The sequence below is a fragment of the Henckelia pumila genome, chromosome 4 (genome assembly GCF_033568475.1).
Source record: "Henckelia pumila isolate YLH828 chromosome 4, ASM3356847v2, whole genome shotgun sequence".
In the NCBI taxonomy this organism is placed as follows: Eukaryota; Viridiplantae; Streptophyta; class Magnoliopsida; order Lamiales; family Gesneriaceae; genus Henckelia; species Henckelia pumila.
In genome coordinates, this window is record NC_133123.1 from 25,446,240 (window position 1) to 25,459,008 (window position 12,769).

A 12,769-nucleotide genomic window follows, 5' to 3' on the forward strand; every position below is an offset into this window, starting at 1 on the left:
CTTACGGATGTGAATTGTGAAACAAGAAACTCAACACAACGATCGATAATGTTAAAAATTAAAGTTTGATTCATCTATATAAATGACAATAATAAAAAATTATTCAAACTCTTACTTTGAACAAATTGAATGAAGAAGACAATTTTAAAATAAATTATTAAAGAAGTTTTAAAATGAAAATATGATTAAGAAATGTAGCTTGTCTTTAAATGTTAATGAACACATAAATACATAATTGAGAGAAAACTGATAACAATATTAGGACATTCTTAATTAACAATGATCTAAACAGAGATGATGTTGTTATCTTTTGAAAAATAAAAGTAATAAAAAAAAGGTGACGTATTGTTTTGAGGAGGTTCGATTTCTTAAATTCGACTCAAACCTCCAAAATATCAGGTACGACACTGTATATTGTCAACAAATGGCATCTCTTAACTTGACATTAATTTCTTAATTTCTTTTGTTTTTAATTTGACGATATAATTGTTATAATTCAATCTCGAACTTAACATATCGTATTAAATTTAGGAGTTTGGCTCATGACATCATTTTTGGATTAAATGATGGAGTCATATTCATTTAAGAATTGAATAATGTGATGACTATGGGAAACAATAATCGTTTTAAGATGCAAGAACCATTGAAATGTAGCGTTTGAAATTTGACATAGTTTTAAAGTTTTGATTTGTCCGGTTAGAAATATTATTTTGACATCTCGCTAGTGTACCATTGGAATTGTGGTGTACGTAGCTCAAATTAGAAAGTTGTGTCCCCTCATTATTTGCTCAATTAAAAATCACCTAAAAATGCTTTTTAGGTCTTTTGTGTTTGTGTCATTACGATTTTGAAATTTCAGTTTTAATCGCTATTTTTGTTTTTTTTATAACTGTAATTTTTTTGACCTGATGCTAACATATTGATATAATTAATATAGTGCTGAGGTGTATATTATCAGATTAGCATTTCCAATAAAAAAATGATTAAAACTAAAAAAATTAAACATTAAATTTGAAATTTCATGATATTAAAATTAAAAAACAGAGGACAAAAATTCAGTTTTCCCTGAAAAATAATAGCAATAAACTTATGAAATAATTTGAAGTTGAGGGACACGTGTCATCAGTTGGGCAAGCATATTCGTGCACCACGGGGTGCCTTTAGCACGCAGAGCATTCGTTTTGCGTTGCATTGGGGGCCCCACTTGCCCTCTGCAAAATCCTCTGCTTGGCGGGTAATCTGTTCGTTACGCCAGTCGCCATATATATACATACAGCTCTCACTGTATCTCTCTCTCTCTCACTCCCCAACAATCGGATCAATCAGAATGTTCTATTCCCACCAGCTGCTAGCTCGAAAAGCTCCTCTCGGCCAGATATGGTGGATTCTTGCGTCCCTTGCTGTTTCTGATTGTGTTGTTTTTCGTATGCGTAGATACCAAGGAATTTGTAGCGTATACTTGTTGGGATGGTGATTAGTGAATGTGTTTATACATTGAGTCAGAGTTGAATTGCTTGGAGCTAGTGTGATCGAGTTTTTTTGTGTGTATGAATTGAATTATCAATGCGGGCAGCGCTGTGTAATTTGTTTCAGTTGTGCTCTGTTGGATTTTTAACGATTTGTCTTCTTCGGGAGTTTTGTTTGTCAAGTTGAATTTACTGTTTCCGCATTTCGGGATTTGAGTTGTGATTGCATGAGTGAGATGATCGGCGTAAAAATTAATTATATGGTTTCAGCTCCGGAAGATTCTAAAATTCCCGTGTTGGAGCTGATTTTTAGTTCATTTGATTATGGTTGTTTGAACTGTTCTTGTACTGCGCTGTTTCATTTCATGAATTGAGGATTGAAATTCGAAGTTATGAGTTCGCTGAGTTTTGGTGGCGTGTGAAGGATGGCGGCAACGATGCATGCGAAGATCAATCGAAGAAAGCTGGACAAGCTCAACATTATTAAAATCTGGTAAAGTAAAACCCATCTTTTCCTCGACAAAAACCAACGTCATAATTCATGTCATGGACTTTAAATTTACATTATATGCATTTAATCAATAACAATAATAATATCCCATTAATTTCTCGCAGCGAAGAGATTTTAAACCCCTCAGTTCCTATGGCTCTAAGACTTTCTGGAATTCTGATGGGTATTTATATGTTATTACGCACAGATCTTCTACCCTTTTTTCGCATCAAACATGGATCTTAATATTTTATTTCGTTCAAAAAAAATCAGGAGGAGTGGTAATTGTTTACGAAAGAAAAGTAAAACTCCTGTATGGTAAGCGCCATCTCTTAAACTCTTCAGTATTTTGAACTCTTTTCTGGCTCCGATTTGTACATCAAAATTTCAAGTTCAGTGCCTTTATCTAGTTTCTTTTCTTTAAAACTATGGTGTTCTATTGCAGATGATGTCACCCGCCTGCTGGTAAGAACTTAGACGAGCTTACAAACACAATTAGGACATGTGCCATATTTCACGCATTTCATTGCCCACCGTTTTGTCCATCATGGTATAGTGATTCATTGTAGTTCTTATGAACTGTATTTTGTTCAGATGGAAATTAACGAGGCATGGAAGATAAGATCAGCTCCATCAGATCCAACAAAACTTCCTAAAGGCAAAACTCAAGCCAAGTCAGTGCGGTCATCGTGTTTTTTTTTTCTTTTTCCATGTTTTGGTGTGGTTTTCAGTGAGTTCTATATTTGTACACAGTACATTGATGGAGTTTTAACAGAGCATTTCCTACAGCCAATTTTTCAGCAAATCGCATCCACTGATTCAGATTGTAATCTCTCTTCTCGTTGTGCTTAGTTATTTGGACTTTTGCAGGTATGAGGCGGTTACTTTGCCCGAGAATCATGAAATAGACATGGGAGAGATTGAACATCTGCTTCCACAATCTAATGGAACCATTGTTATGGACTTTCAGCAGAGCTACATCGTCATGGTATACAATTTTAGATTATTTCAGTAACTTGTAAGTGATATAGAATGCAGGACACTTGCAATTTCATCAGAGTCAGTACACAAATTCGAAACATTCATTTGTTAGCATACATTTTTGTATTTAATGGCATCTAAGTGCTGGCCAGAATCAATGCTATTTGGGCAACTATATATCTCCCTGTTTAGAACCAGGAAATTCATAATCTTTTCGTATGATGATGTAGCTACAACCATTAAATGTTGAAAACTTTGAAGCGTCACATTTGCTTGCTATTAGTCAATGATGGCGCGCACTCGAGTTTATACTGTTTTCTTCGTCAACATGAACTACGTGGGCAAACCATCATATGAAACATCCAAGTAATCCCTAAGTGCTAATCCAGAATTGTTCTTGTCTAGAGCTTAGACAATGTGGATGATCCTTATAATAATCAAAATCCAGGGGATTTCACGAACCAGAATCACCATCAAGGTATCTGTGACTAACTTCGTATTTTGAATGGCCACTTAAAATACCATTTTTTCTAGCTACATCTTTCCCAGTTTTTAGGTTCACAGAGTATCTTTTAATTCTTCCTTCATCTACTTTACCTCAGCTGATGCTGCTAATATTACCTTATGTGAAAAATATGATTCACATCGGGCAGATACATACACGTTCAATGGCTTCGAAAGGTGAATTTCTCGATCAAAATAAAATATGAGTTGCAGTGATGTTCTTGTAGTGTGTGCAGACGATTGAAGGTTGCACTTCCAGTGCATGTCATACCATTTGAATGTGGACAAGCTATTGTTCAGTTGCTTTGAAAGTACGTTTTTCCTTCTTTTATTATAATTTGTTTCTTGACCTTAAGTGTTGTGACAGGTTCGATATTGGAGGGGACGAAGAGACGCAATTGAATTTCACTCCACCAGAGCATGCTGAAATCCCAAATAGTCTCATGCCATCACCACCTCTCCCAGAGGAGCCTCTAAAATGTAAGTAAGACAGATTTGTCGTCAGTAGTTTGTAAACATTAATTGCAGTTGAAGTGCGGAGGCATTTCCTGGCTTATCTTCAATCGATAAAATATCACTTCGAGACCAGCTTGGTTGTTTTCTCTATTGCCACAATAATGTTACCTATTTACCAAATTCATGAAGAAATTATTTTCATTTTTAAGTTCGCAACAATTTAGCCTAAGAGTCTAAACTTATGCTAATTCTTTTTTTCTGTTTTACAAACTCCAGTAGGTGTCCACTAAAGAATATCAAATAATTTGAAAAGATAGAGTAAATTAGATGCAACTAAACAAGGACACTCTCTCTTCTTTCTGATGCTGCAAATACTGCCTCTGGCTGGTAGCTTAAGTACTTGATACGATATCTTCAATCATTTTCATTTACTTGCTTCATTCTGTCAGTAACAAATAACATTGAGATGAAATTTATTGTCCTTTAGAACATGTCAGCAGGAAAAACTGCATTAACTTGGATTTAAGTTTGAGAGAATAATAAGAATGTTGTTACCATTTCAATGAATCAACTAAATGTGGAGTAATTAATTCCCTTCTTATCTGTGTTCTTGTAGCTGATGAAAACCTTCAACATCCTAAGGAACAAGCTAATCAGCAGAATTCTGATGAAAGCAAGCAAATTATTAAGGTGGCGAAATATGCATGAAAAATTGTACACGAGGCATCAAAAGAAGGTGTTGAGTCCAGGACGTCACATAGGTTTTTTTTTTTTATCTTTTGCAGGCTCAAGTGAAAAGAAAGCCTGCTCAAAGAAGAGCTAAAAAGACTGCAGCTCTACTGATGGACTATGATCAAACCATCATTCCGGGTCACATATATCAAACTTGGCTTCAGAACTCTTCTAGTATTATATCAGGACGAACAAGGAAGCGAAAGGTAGTGTTTCTCAATATGTTTTTTTTCCCAAATTTCAAGTCATGCTATTAGATTGTTTCCTGCTATTCCAATACCAAAGCAGTGCGAAACAGTTCAACTGAGTGCTAGAACTCTCTAGTGAGCATATTCTTTCTCTTCTTTGGAATGAATTAGGAATTTCAGCAGTTAAACAATTGTAAACAACTGGTGTTTAGCTCGTCTAGGACGAGTGAAGTTATTATTAAAAGATAGTTCTTGGATGCCAACTTGTTGAATAGATTATGCACGCCTTGCATTTCAGTTCACGTGTCATTTACTCTGGAACTCGCCTAAGGAGATTGACCTCATTACTTAAATATGTAACAGCCTCCCTTGAATCCCGTGGCTACAATGAAGACATCCACTCTCATGGACCTTCCATCAATTGTGCTGGTGGAAGGATTGTTCACAAATGGAAACAGAAAAGTTCATTATCCAACACCCCTTTTGGAATTGTGGATCAAGAGTACTCAACCTCCATTAGATTCACCTTCTGGTACGAATTTCCTCACTATCACACTATGTGTTAATAACATACAAAATTGAAGGTCAAAACACGGTGCATTGATCACAGGTCTAACCTCTCATCACCGTCCACCAGAACCATCATCCTCATCTCCAACTGAAAGGCTATTTATGGAACCTCTAGCAGACGTAAGCATCCTTTTTTATGTGGGACTTCTAAGAGAATCATTCAGTTCTTTCTAATGAAGTGTATGGATGTAAAGCCATTTCAGCTACCTCAAGGAGGATGGGACTCCCAGTCAATGAACATTTCCATCGAGAAACAAAGAGCAAATGCGTTTGATAATGGACTGCCACCAGAAATAATAACGGAGGAACACAGAAGCAACCTTAAAATCAATGGAGTAAAAGATGCCCATGGAGTAATGACCACCCCTGGAAATTCTGGTATCCAAAGGTTTTCATATTTTTTTGGTGTGCACCAAACTATGGTACTTCTCATCAATAAAACTATTCGTCTTATGATGCCATAGGGGATGACATAAGGTCAATTCCCAGTTCGGGATCCGGACATGGTTTCTTTTCACACAATTCAGATGGCAATTCAGGAAGGTTAGCTAAATTGTTTCACAGCTCTGATTGATATCTTTCCCTGGATTACAACAAACATAGATCATTACACAAAAGGTTATTGGTTCAATTTATTATGTTGCAACTAAGAGGTCTAGTTCTCAACATCGTTTTCGTGCAATTCAGGTCAGGCAAGAAAAGGCCATACTCCGCTTCTAAAAACAATGAAAATGGCCTCGAACCAGTGGCTGAGGAGTTTTCATGGCATCATCCTGATCCAAACTTCAAGTTGGCTAGACTTTCTGAATATGGATTAACACCAGGTAATGGAACATGAAACAAGCAATATTTTTTTTGATGCGACCACAAATAATATTTTAGAAAAAATATATGAAATGAGAGTATTGATAATGAAATAAGAACCAACAATCACGGTTTCCAAATTACTGATAAACCTAAAACGGAGAAGAAGATATTCCCAACCCGGCCCCTTCACTCAAGGAAATGCTCAATGCCCTTTCCCCTAGCTCAAGCAAGCATAACTGCATAACAATACAGAAATCATGAATGAATCATCCCCTAACAACGCATCTGTACTTAACCCTCCCCTGTGTATATGCTTCAAATTAATTTCAAATATAGAAGACTCGGACCTTTGTCGCCCTCTTGGGCTTAGGCCCACTGTGACTGGGCCGTAAAGGGTAAAAGTTTAGTGGCACATTCAATATGGCAAAACGTAAGAAATTTGTGACTTACTACATGAGGTAAAAAAAAATGTTGTTTTTTTGGTTTTTGTTTTTGTTTTTGTTTTTGTTTTTGTTTTTTTGTTTTCCCAATTGAAAACTTAGCAACTTTTTCTTCGAATTTACTTCAGTAAATAAAGTACTTTCTTAACTAGTGATATTTTGCAGATCTTATGGTAGAAACTGGACCGACGACACAAACCCAAAAACCTCCAATTATTTATCAGCCGCAAGATCATATAACAGATTCCATCAGAATGTAGGCTTCTTATTCCTTTTTATTATTATTATTATTGCCCCGATACATGGCAAGTACTTAAATTTAAGACATGATTGATTAACTTGGGTGAAATATGAATTCATACAGGCATCTGAAGACTCATTTTGAGACACCTGGAACAGCCAAAACTGAATCTCTAAACCATTTAGCTTTTGGAATGAACAAAAAGAGAGCATCATGTCTTTTCTATCAGACTTGCGGTATGTATATCCACCTCATTCATCCAATTTTTACGATACTTCGGCAATTTACTTCACGGGATTTCTAACGTGCTCTTAATCAAGTATATATCTCCATTCGAAATAGTAGCCCTTTTCTTTTATTTTGGTTAAATGGTACATAACTTTACTTGAATGTGTGATATAATGCTGTCACTTCCCCAAAACGAAAGAAATAACAGGATAATTTGGATATTTATTAGGCCGACAAACAAATACAGGGAAAAATAAATAAATAATCACACAATTAATGGGAAAATCTCTTCTTCAGTCGAGAAGGCGATCAACAACATTTTTGTTATGAAATTTGTGTTACAATGTCATGATCCCGAGTCATGGATCGTAGTATGGGGCTATTTATAGGCTTATTGCTGGCTTTGTATCGTTGTCACCTTACGGGGTTCTTCGATTTTGTTTATTGTTAAATGGTGGAAATTGAGAGAGAATTTCAAAATCTCGTAACACTTTTTTTATTTCTGAAAAACTCAATGAATAAAGATGACACCTATTTCAAACAAAATAATAGGCTGGAAATAAACTGAAGAGTAAAATATTTAAAACCCTAAATTTTCAAAATACTAGCTACCGACAAGTCATCTTCAATGGGCTTGGTCCTTGTGTCGCCCATTGCATGCGAGTATTAGAATTTAGAGAGAATGTATTTATTTTTCGTATTGTAACAAAAAAGTACTCGTGGCATCATTCACCACAGAATAATAGTGCAGCACCTCAATTTGCTACATTGTATCAACTTTATCAACATTAATGGGTTTATTTTTAAAACATAGGAAGGCTACGTAAATACAATGCATCTGTCGTCATATGTTCACCTATTTCTGTGGCAGTTCTTGCTACAAGAAACTACATAAGAGTGCAGCAAAAAAATCCATATGGTGGCATTCTGATCTCCAGGGGAGCCAAGATGTAAAGAAAAGACAAAGGAGTTGACTAATTGAGACAACACTTTAATTAAGCTATAGAGGATTGAGTTTCTTTAATATTATTTGGTTACATTTATTCTTACTGCACTGTCTTATTACTCGTACGTACATGCCATTTTGTGTTATTGTCGGTGCACTTGTACCAAAGTTCTTGTTACTGAAGAACATATATATATATATAGAGTTCATGCTGCTAGACAATATTTTGCAAATAGTTCTGAGTCAATTGTCTGTGTATCCCGGCTCCACCTTTCTATATATGTGGCCAAATCATAGTCATTGTATCCCCAAGCCGTGTGAATTTCTATAAAGATTATGAAGGACTGATTCCACGTGAATTTTATGAGAAGCCCGTGCATGGAGTGGTTTGCTAGTCCATTTGAATTTTTTGAGAAGCCTGTGGGGTTGCATGGTTTGCCCCCAATAACGTAATCTTAACCCAACAAACGCCGTTAAGTTACAAGTAAAAAAGAATCTAAAACTGAGTGGATTCAATATGAGTAGTGAATTAGTGACTAACGAACAGAAGCATGCAAAGCTCCAGCTTTCAAAACTGTCAAATTTTATGTTTTAAAGGAATGTTCGAGTTCGTGCCCATAATTTTTTTATTTTATTGTGGTATATTTTAGACCGTCCTTTTTTTTTTTTTAGACCGTCCTTGATTGTACAAACATAATAATAATAATAATAATAATAATAATAATAATAATAATAATAATACATAATTTGTGTTCAAGATGATGACGAGAGATCACAGAAGTACCATTTGACCATAATTTTTATTGCATTGGCATATGCTATTTGAAAGGATATATAAAATATTTTATTGGATAAACTATTTGAAAATATTTGTGTATATGGTCTGTGTATATGGTCATATTGGTATAATTTATGTTGCAAAATGCAGTTGACATTTAGCCTGATGTTAATATGTATTGTTATTAGCAAACACTTTCCTCATAGAAATATAAGGCAAAAATTCATCTGTATCTAAATTTCTGACTAGACTTGATAAAAAGTACTTAAATTTTTGGTACATCGAGATTATCGTATCGAAAAGTACTGAATTTATCAAAAATTTTGTTATACCGAAAATTTTTGTACAGTAAAATGACTATATCGAACTTTTTGTTACGAAAACAATATAAAATTTGAAAAATTTGTTATATACCGAAATAATATATATTAATTAAAAAATATATGATATTTTTTAAAAATAAAGTTATAGGTTTTGTTCGGTGTTAAATGATATATACTAATATTATATTAAAATATTGGTATACTACAAAATTTCAATATAATCCGTATGTTAGTAATAATTATACGTCCAAAAAATTTCAGTATATCGAGACTTGATATGCGAAGTTTCGATACGATATCGATTAATATTTTTTATAAATAATTTTCGATATAAATTTCAGTATTCCTAACTCATTTGACTACAAGATGTCAAATTTAAGAAAAAAAGTAGAGATGTTTTACGAGTTCAGAGTAGATCTGTCAAAATGAGTCGGTCGGACAGGCCAACCCGTAACCTACCAAAACCCGTCAATTGAGAAATTATCAATTCAACCCGTTTATTTGGCGGTGCGAGGTAGGTCGACCCGTTAATTTTTAGTTATATTTGACGGATTGGAGCGGGTTGGCCCGTAACCCATCACAATCCACCACTTGACTGGATGGTCCCATCATTTATGTGAGTTGAAAATTTGTCAATCCAACCGATCTTTCGACCCCCTCTGCAAATTGGATGGCCCGAATTGGCCAAAACACAATTTTCATCCGAGCCCACATGAAACAGAGGGGGTAATACCCCTCTGCAGGGTCGAATGACCCCAACCCAACCTCTTATATAGTGAGGTAGGACGAATCAACCCAAGAGATCAAATTCACTTTGACAACTCTAGCCAACACTAACAATTCCGGTGTCAAACAAACAAAATAATAATAATAATAATAATAATAATAATAATAAAATAATAATAACTTTCTGACACAAGGTACTGATTGTGAATAACATAGGGTAGCTTGTTGAAATATAGGTGCACGATCCTATCCACCTTAATTAATGATTCGAACCCTTGAATTATTGGAGGTTATAGACATGTATGCCGGACCTTTCCATTAATGCTTATACTAAAAATTAATTGGTAACACTAAAACACCGTTCTGATTACGATATTATTAATATATATATAATTCATTCCATCGTATCTTACGTTCTTCTTATCATATTATTTATCTATATATTAACTATTTATTTTACATCAATCAAATCATTAATTATTTATCCCACATCAATCAAATCATTGAATTCAAATTATTATATTACCCCTTATAAATAATATAATTTTTATTTTATTTATTGTTAAAAGAACAAAATAGTCATTTAACATTTTTATATAAAATTTAATCAATCAAATCAAATAAACCATAATCTATCAATCAAATCCAATACAATTTTAACTATCATTTTTTATTTATTTTTTATTACATTATACTACTTATCTATATATTACTTATATCATACCTCAAACCAAACCCAGCATCTAAATATAATAATGATCTTACTATATTTAGATGCAAGGTTTTTCGTGTGCGATCACTAAAATTCGATATCGGGTTTTAGTGTTTTTTTACACTAAAATACGATAACGAGTTTTAGTGGTCGCACGCAAAAAATTATGCATTGGTGATCAAAATTATCTTTTTGTAATACCATATATGAATAGCTACATATATACATATTTATTTCAGAGGAGTAATCAAAACAAAAATAACGGCGACACATATATATACATGTATTCTCTCATATATTCATGCAAATAAATATATTAAGAAATGAAATTTTTATTTATTTATTATTTTTGTTTATTGGATAATACTTTATAGATACAAATAAATGTTTAGCTGTTTGAAACATTCAAATATTTTTAGCTTTTAAAAAAAATAATTTTAAGTTCATGAGAAATTGCCCATATTATTAATTGGCCGAAAAAATGTTAGTATAAGTCGTATTTGATTCTCTCTTTCATTCTTCTATTTTTTTTGGGTCACATTCATAGATATTATAGTTTTTTCCCCGTGTATTACAAGATACTAAAGATTTCAAATCTTTTTTACGGAAAGATTTTGCTGAAGTTGAGGAAGAAAGAAACATTTTTTTGCCATTTTAATATAAAGATATTTGAAGAACATATATATCTCAAAAATATTTGTCGATAGTGAGGTTTTACCTACAAATGTATTAAACCATGGTGTTTTAAAGTCTCTATTAAAAATCCATAATATCAAGGAAACCGGGATCTCAATTTACAAAAATTTCGATCTCAAATTTTAAAACACAGGAAATTTACATTATATATTTTATGACGAGAAATTCACTGTCCATATTCTTTGAGTCACTAATACAGTATTTGCAATTACTTCTAAAAAACACTTTTGAACTTTTCCGTGATCGAACTTATATTTTTGTTTTAACAAAAGCAATTTGCCTCGGTGAGGTAGAAAGCCTCTTTCCCATATAGTTGGTTTGCTTGCATTTTTTGGCAAATGAGGTGCCAAGCCCCTTTCCCTTCTCTGCAGTGCGTATGCTAGTGGAAAACAGTACATATGTGGGTAGGTGGTGATAATTGATACCATCGGATTTCAAATTTATTTTAATTTCAGCCCATTTTCTTATCAACTTGACATAAAAATAAATAAATAGATAAAAAATAACCCTATCAGATTCAAAATATAATTTTTGTTTGACTAAGATCTTGATTCATAATCTTCGAATTTTAAACGGTATTTATCTTTTGCTTTTACTAAATGTTTGAATCTTGGTTTACTTACAAGAGGTAATTTTTGCAAAAAAGTTTTGGACTGAAGTCGGTTTTCGAATGTCTAAATTAGGATTCTTTTTTTTTTTTTTAAAGAAATGATCTTGGTCGAAAAAAAATATTTGAAGTTCAATACTTTCCGACTTAAAAGTTAAAACACATGATTCGATGCATAAGACAATGCTTTTTTTTTTTCGATGAATTTCGTTTTGTTTATTTTTTAAAAAACGAAATTTGTGTGAGATTATTGGATTAATTAGGGAAAATTTTATTATATCTGTGCAGGAAATGTCTTAATAGTGCATCTAATGATAAAATTTTATGAATATATAAAGAGTCTACTGAAAAAACAATGAACCCAAATATATTGGAAATCTCCATATTTAGATCTTCATGTATAGGATCTCATTTATCCAAATTTAGGGAATATTTTTTTTAAAAAAAAAATCAATTTTGCTTATTTGCGTTCTAAATGATGAAGTGTTTGGTTGGAAAATTGAGAGTTACGGAAAATTTGAATATCATATTTATTGAAAGGGAAATTTATAAGGGTAAAAAATAAGTTTCATTAATGGGATTTGATTTGAACAAATAAAATTCCATATTTCAAAAATCCGACGTTCCAAATTTCCTATTATCCGTATAAAGTATTCATGTGGATTCAACAAACTCTTTTTCCATGTTATATACTCGAATTAAATTAGTATATAAAAATTCAAATTAAAACTACTAAATTATTCAAACACGGATCATAGTAAAAATTCAAATTTTGAATAAATAACCAAGATGGGTTTTAAATCGGATGATTTAGATTTGAGTAAATATTTTAATTGATTTGAGTAAATATTTGATTAAATGATTTTAAATGACTCCAT

At 32.9% G+C, this 12,769-nt stretch overlaps 1 protein-coding gene across 3 annotated transcripts; it reads left to right on the plus strand.

Moving 5' to 3' along the window:
* Positions 1-1,327: 1,327 nt before the first annotated feature.
* Positions 1,328-8,209, plus strand: LOC140866075 (sister chromatid cohesion 1 protein 1). Of its 3 annotated transcripts, none has more exons than XM_073270949.1 (20): positions 1,328-1,380; positions 1,891-1,959; positions 2,082-2,140; positions 2,230-2,274; positions 2,402-2,421; positions 2,551-2,630; positions 2,827-2,944; positions 3,343-3,415; positions 3,540-3,618; positions 3,809-3,921; positions 4,514-4,587; positions 4,683-4,835; positions 5,181-5,349; positions 5,428-5,507; positions 5,582-5,765; positions 5,852-5,930; positions 6,075-6,211; positions 6,800-6,890; positions 6,999-7,111; positions 7,918-8,209. In XM_073270949.1, exons 1-20 carry the CDS (start codon positions 1,328-1,330, stop codon positions 8,055-8,057), a joined length of 1,929 nt encoding a protein of 642 aa, XP_073127050.1. In that variant the 3' UTR covers positions 8,058-8,209. The 3 variants fall into 3 exon arrangements, with proteins under 3 accessions (XP_073127050.1, XP_073127052.1, XP_073127051.1); XM_073270951.1 differs by having other exon boundaries at positions 7,922-8,209; XM_073270950.1 differs by having other exon boundaries at positions 7,975-8,209.
* Positions 8,210-12,769: the final 4,560 nt, after the last annotated feature.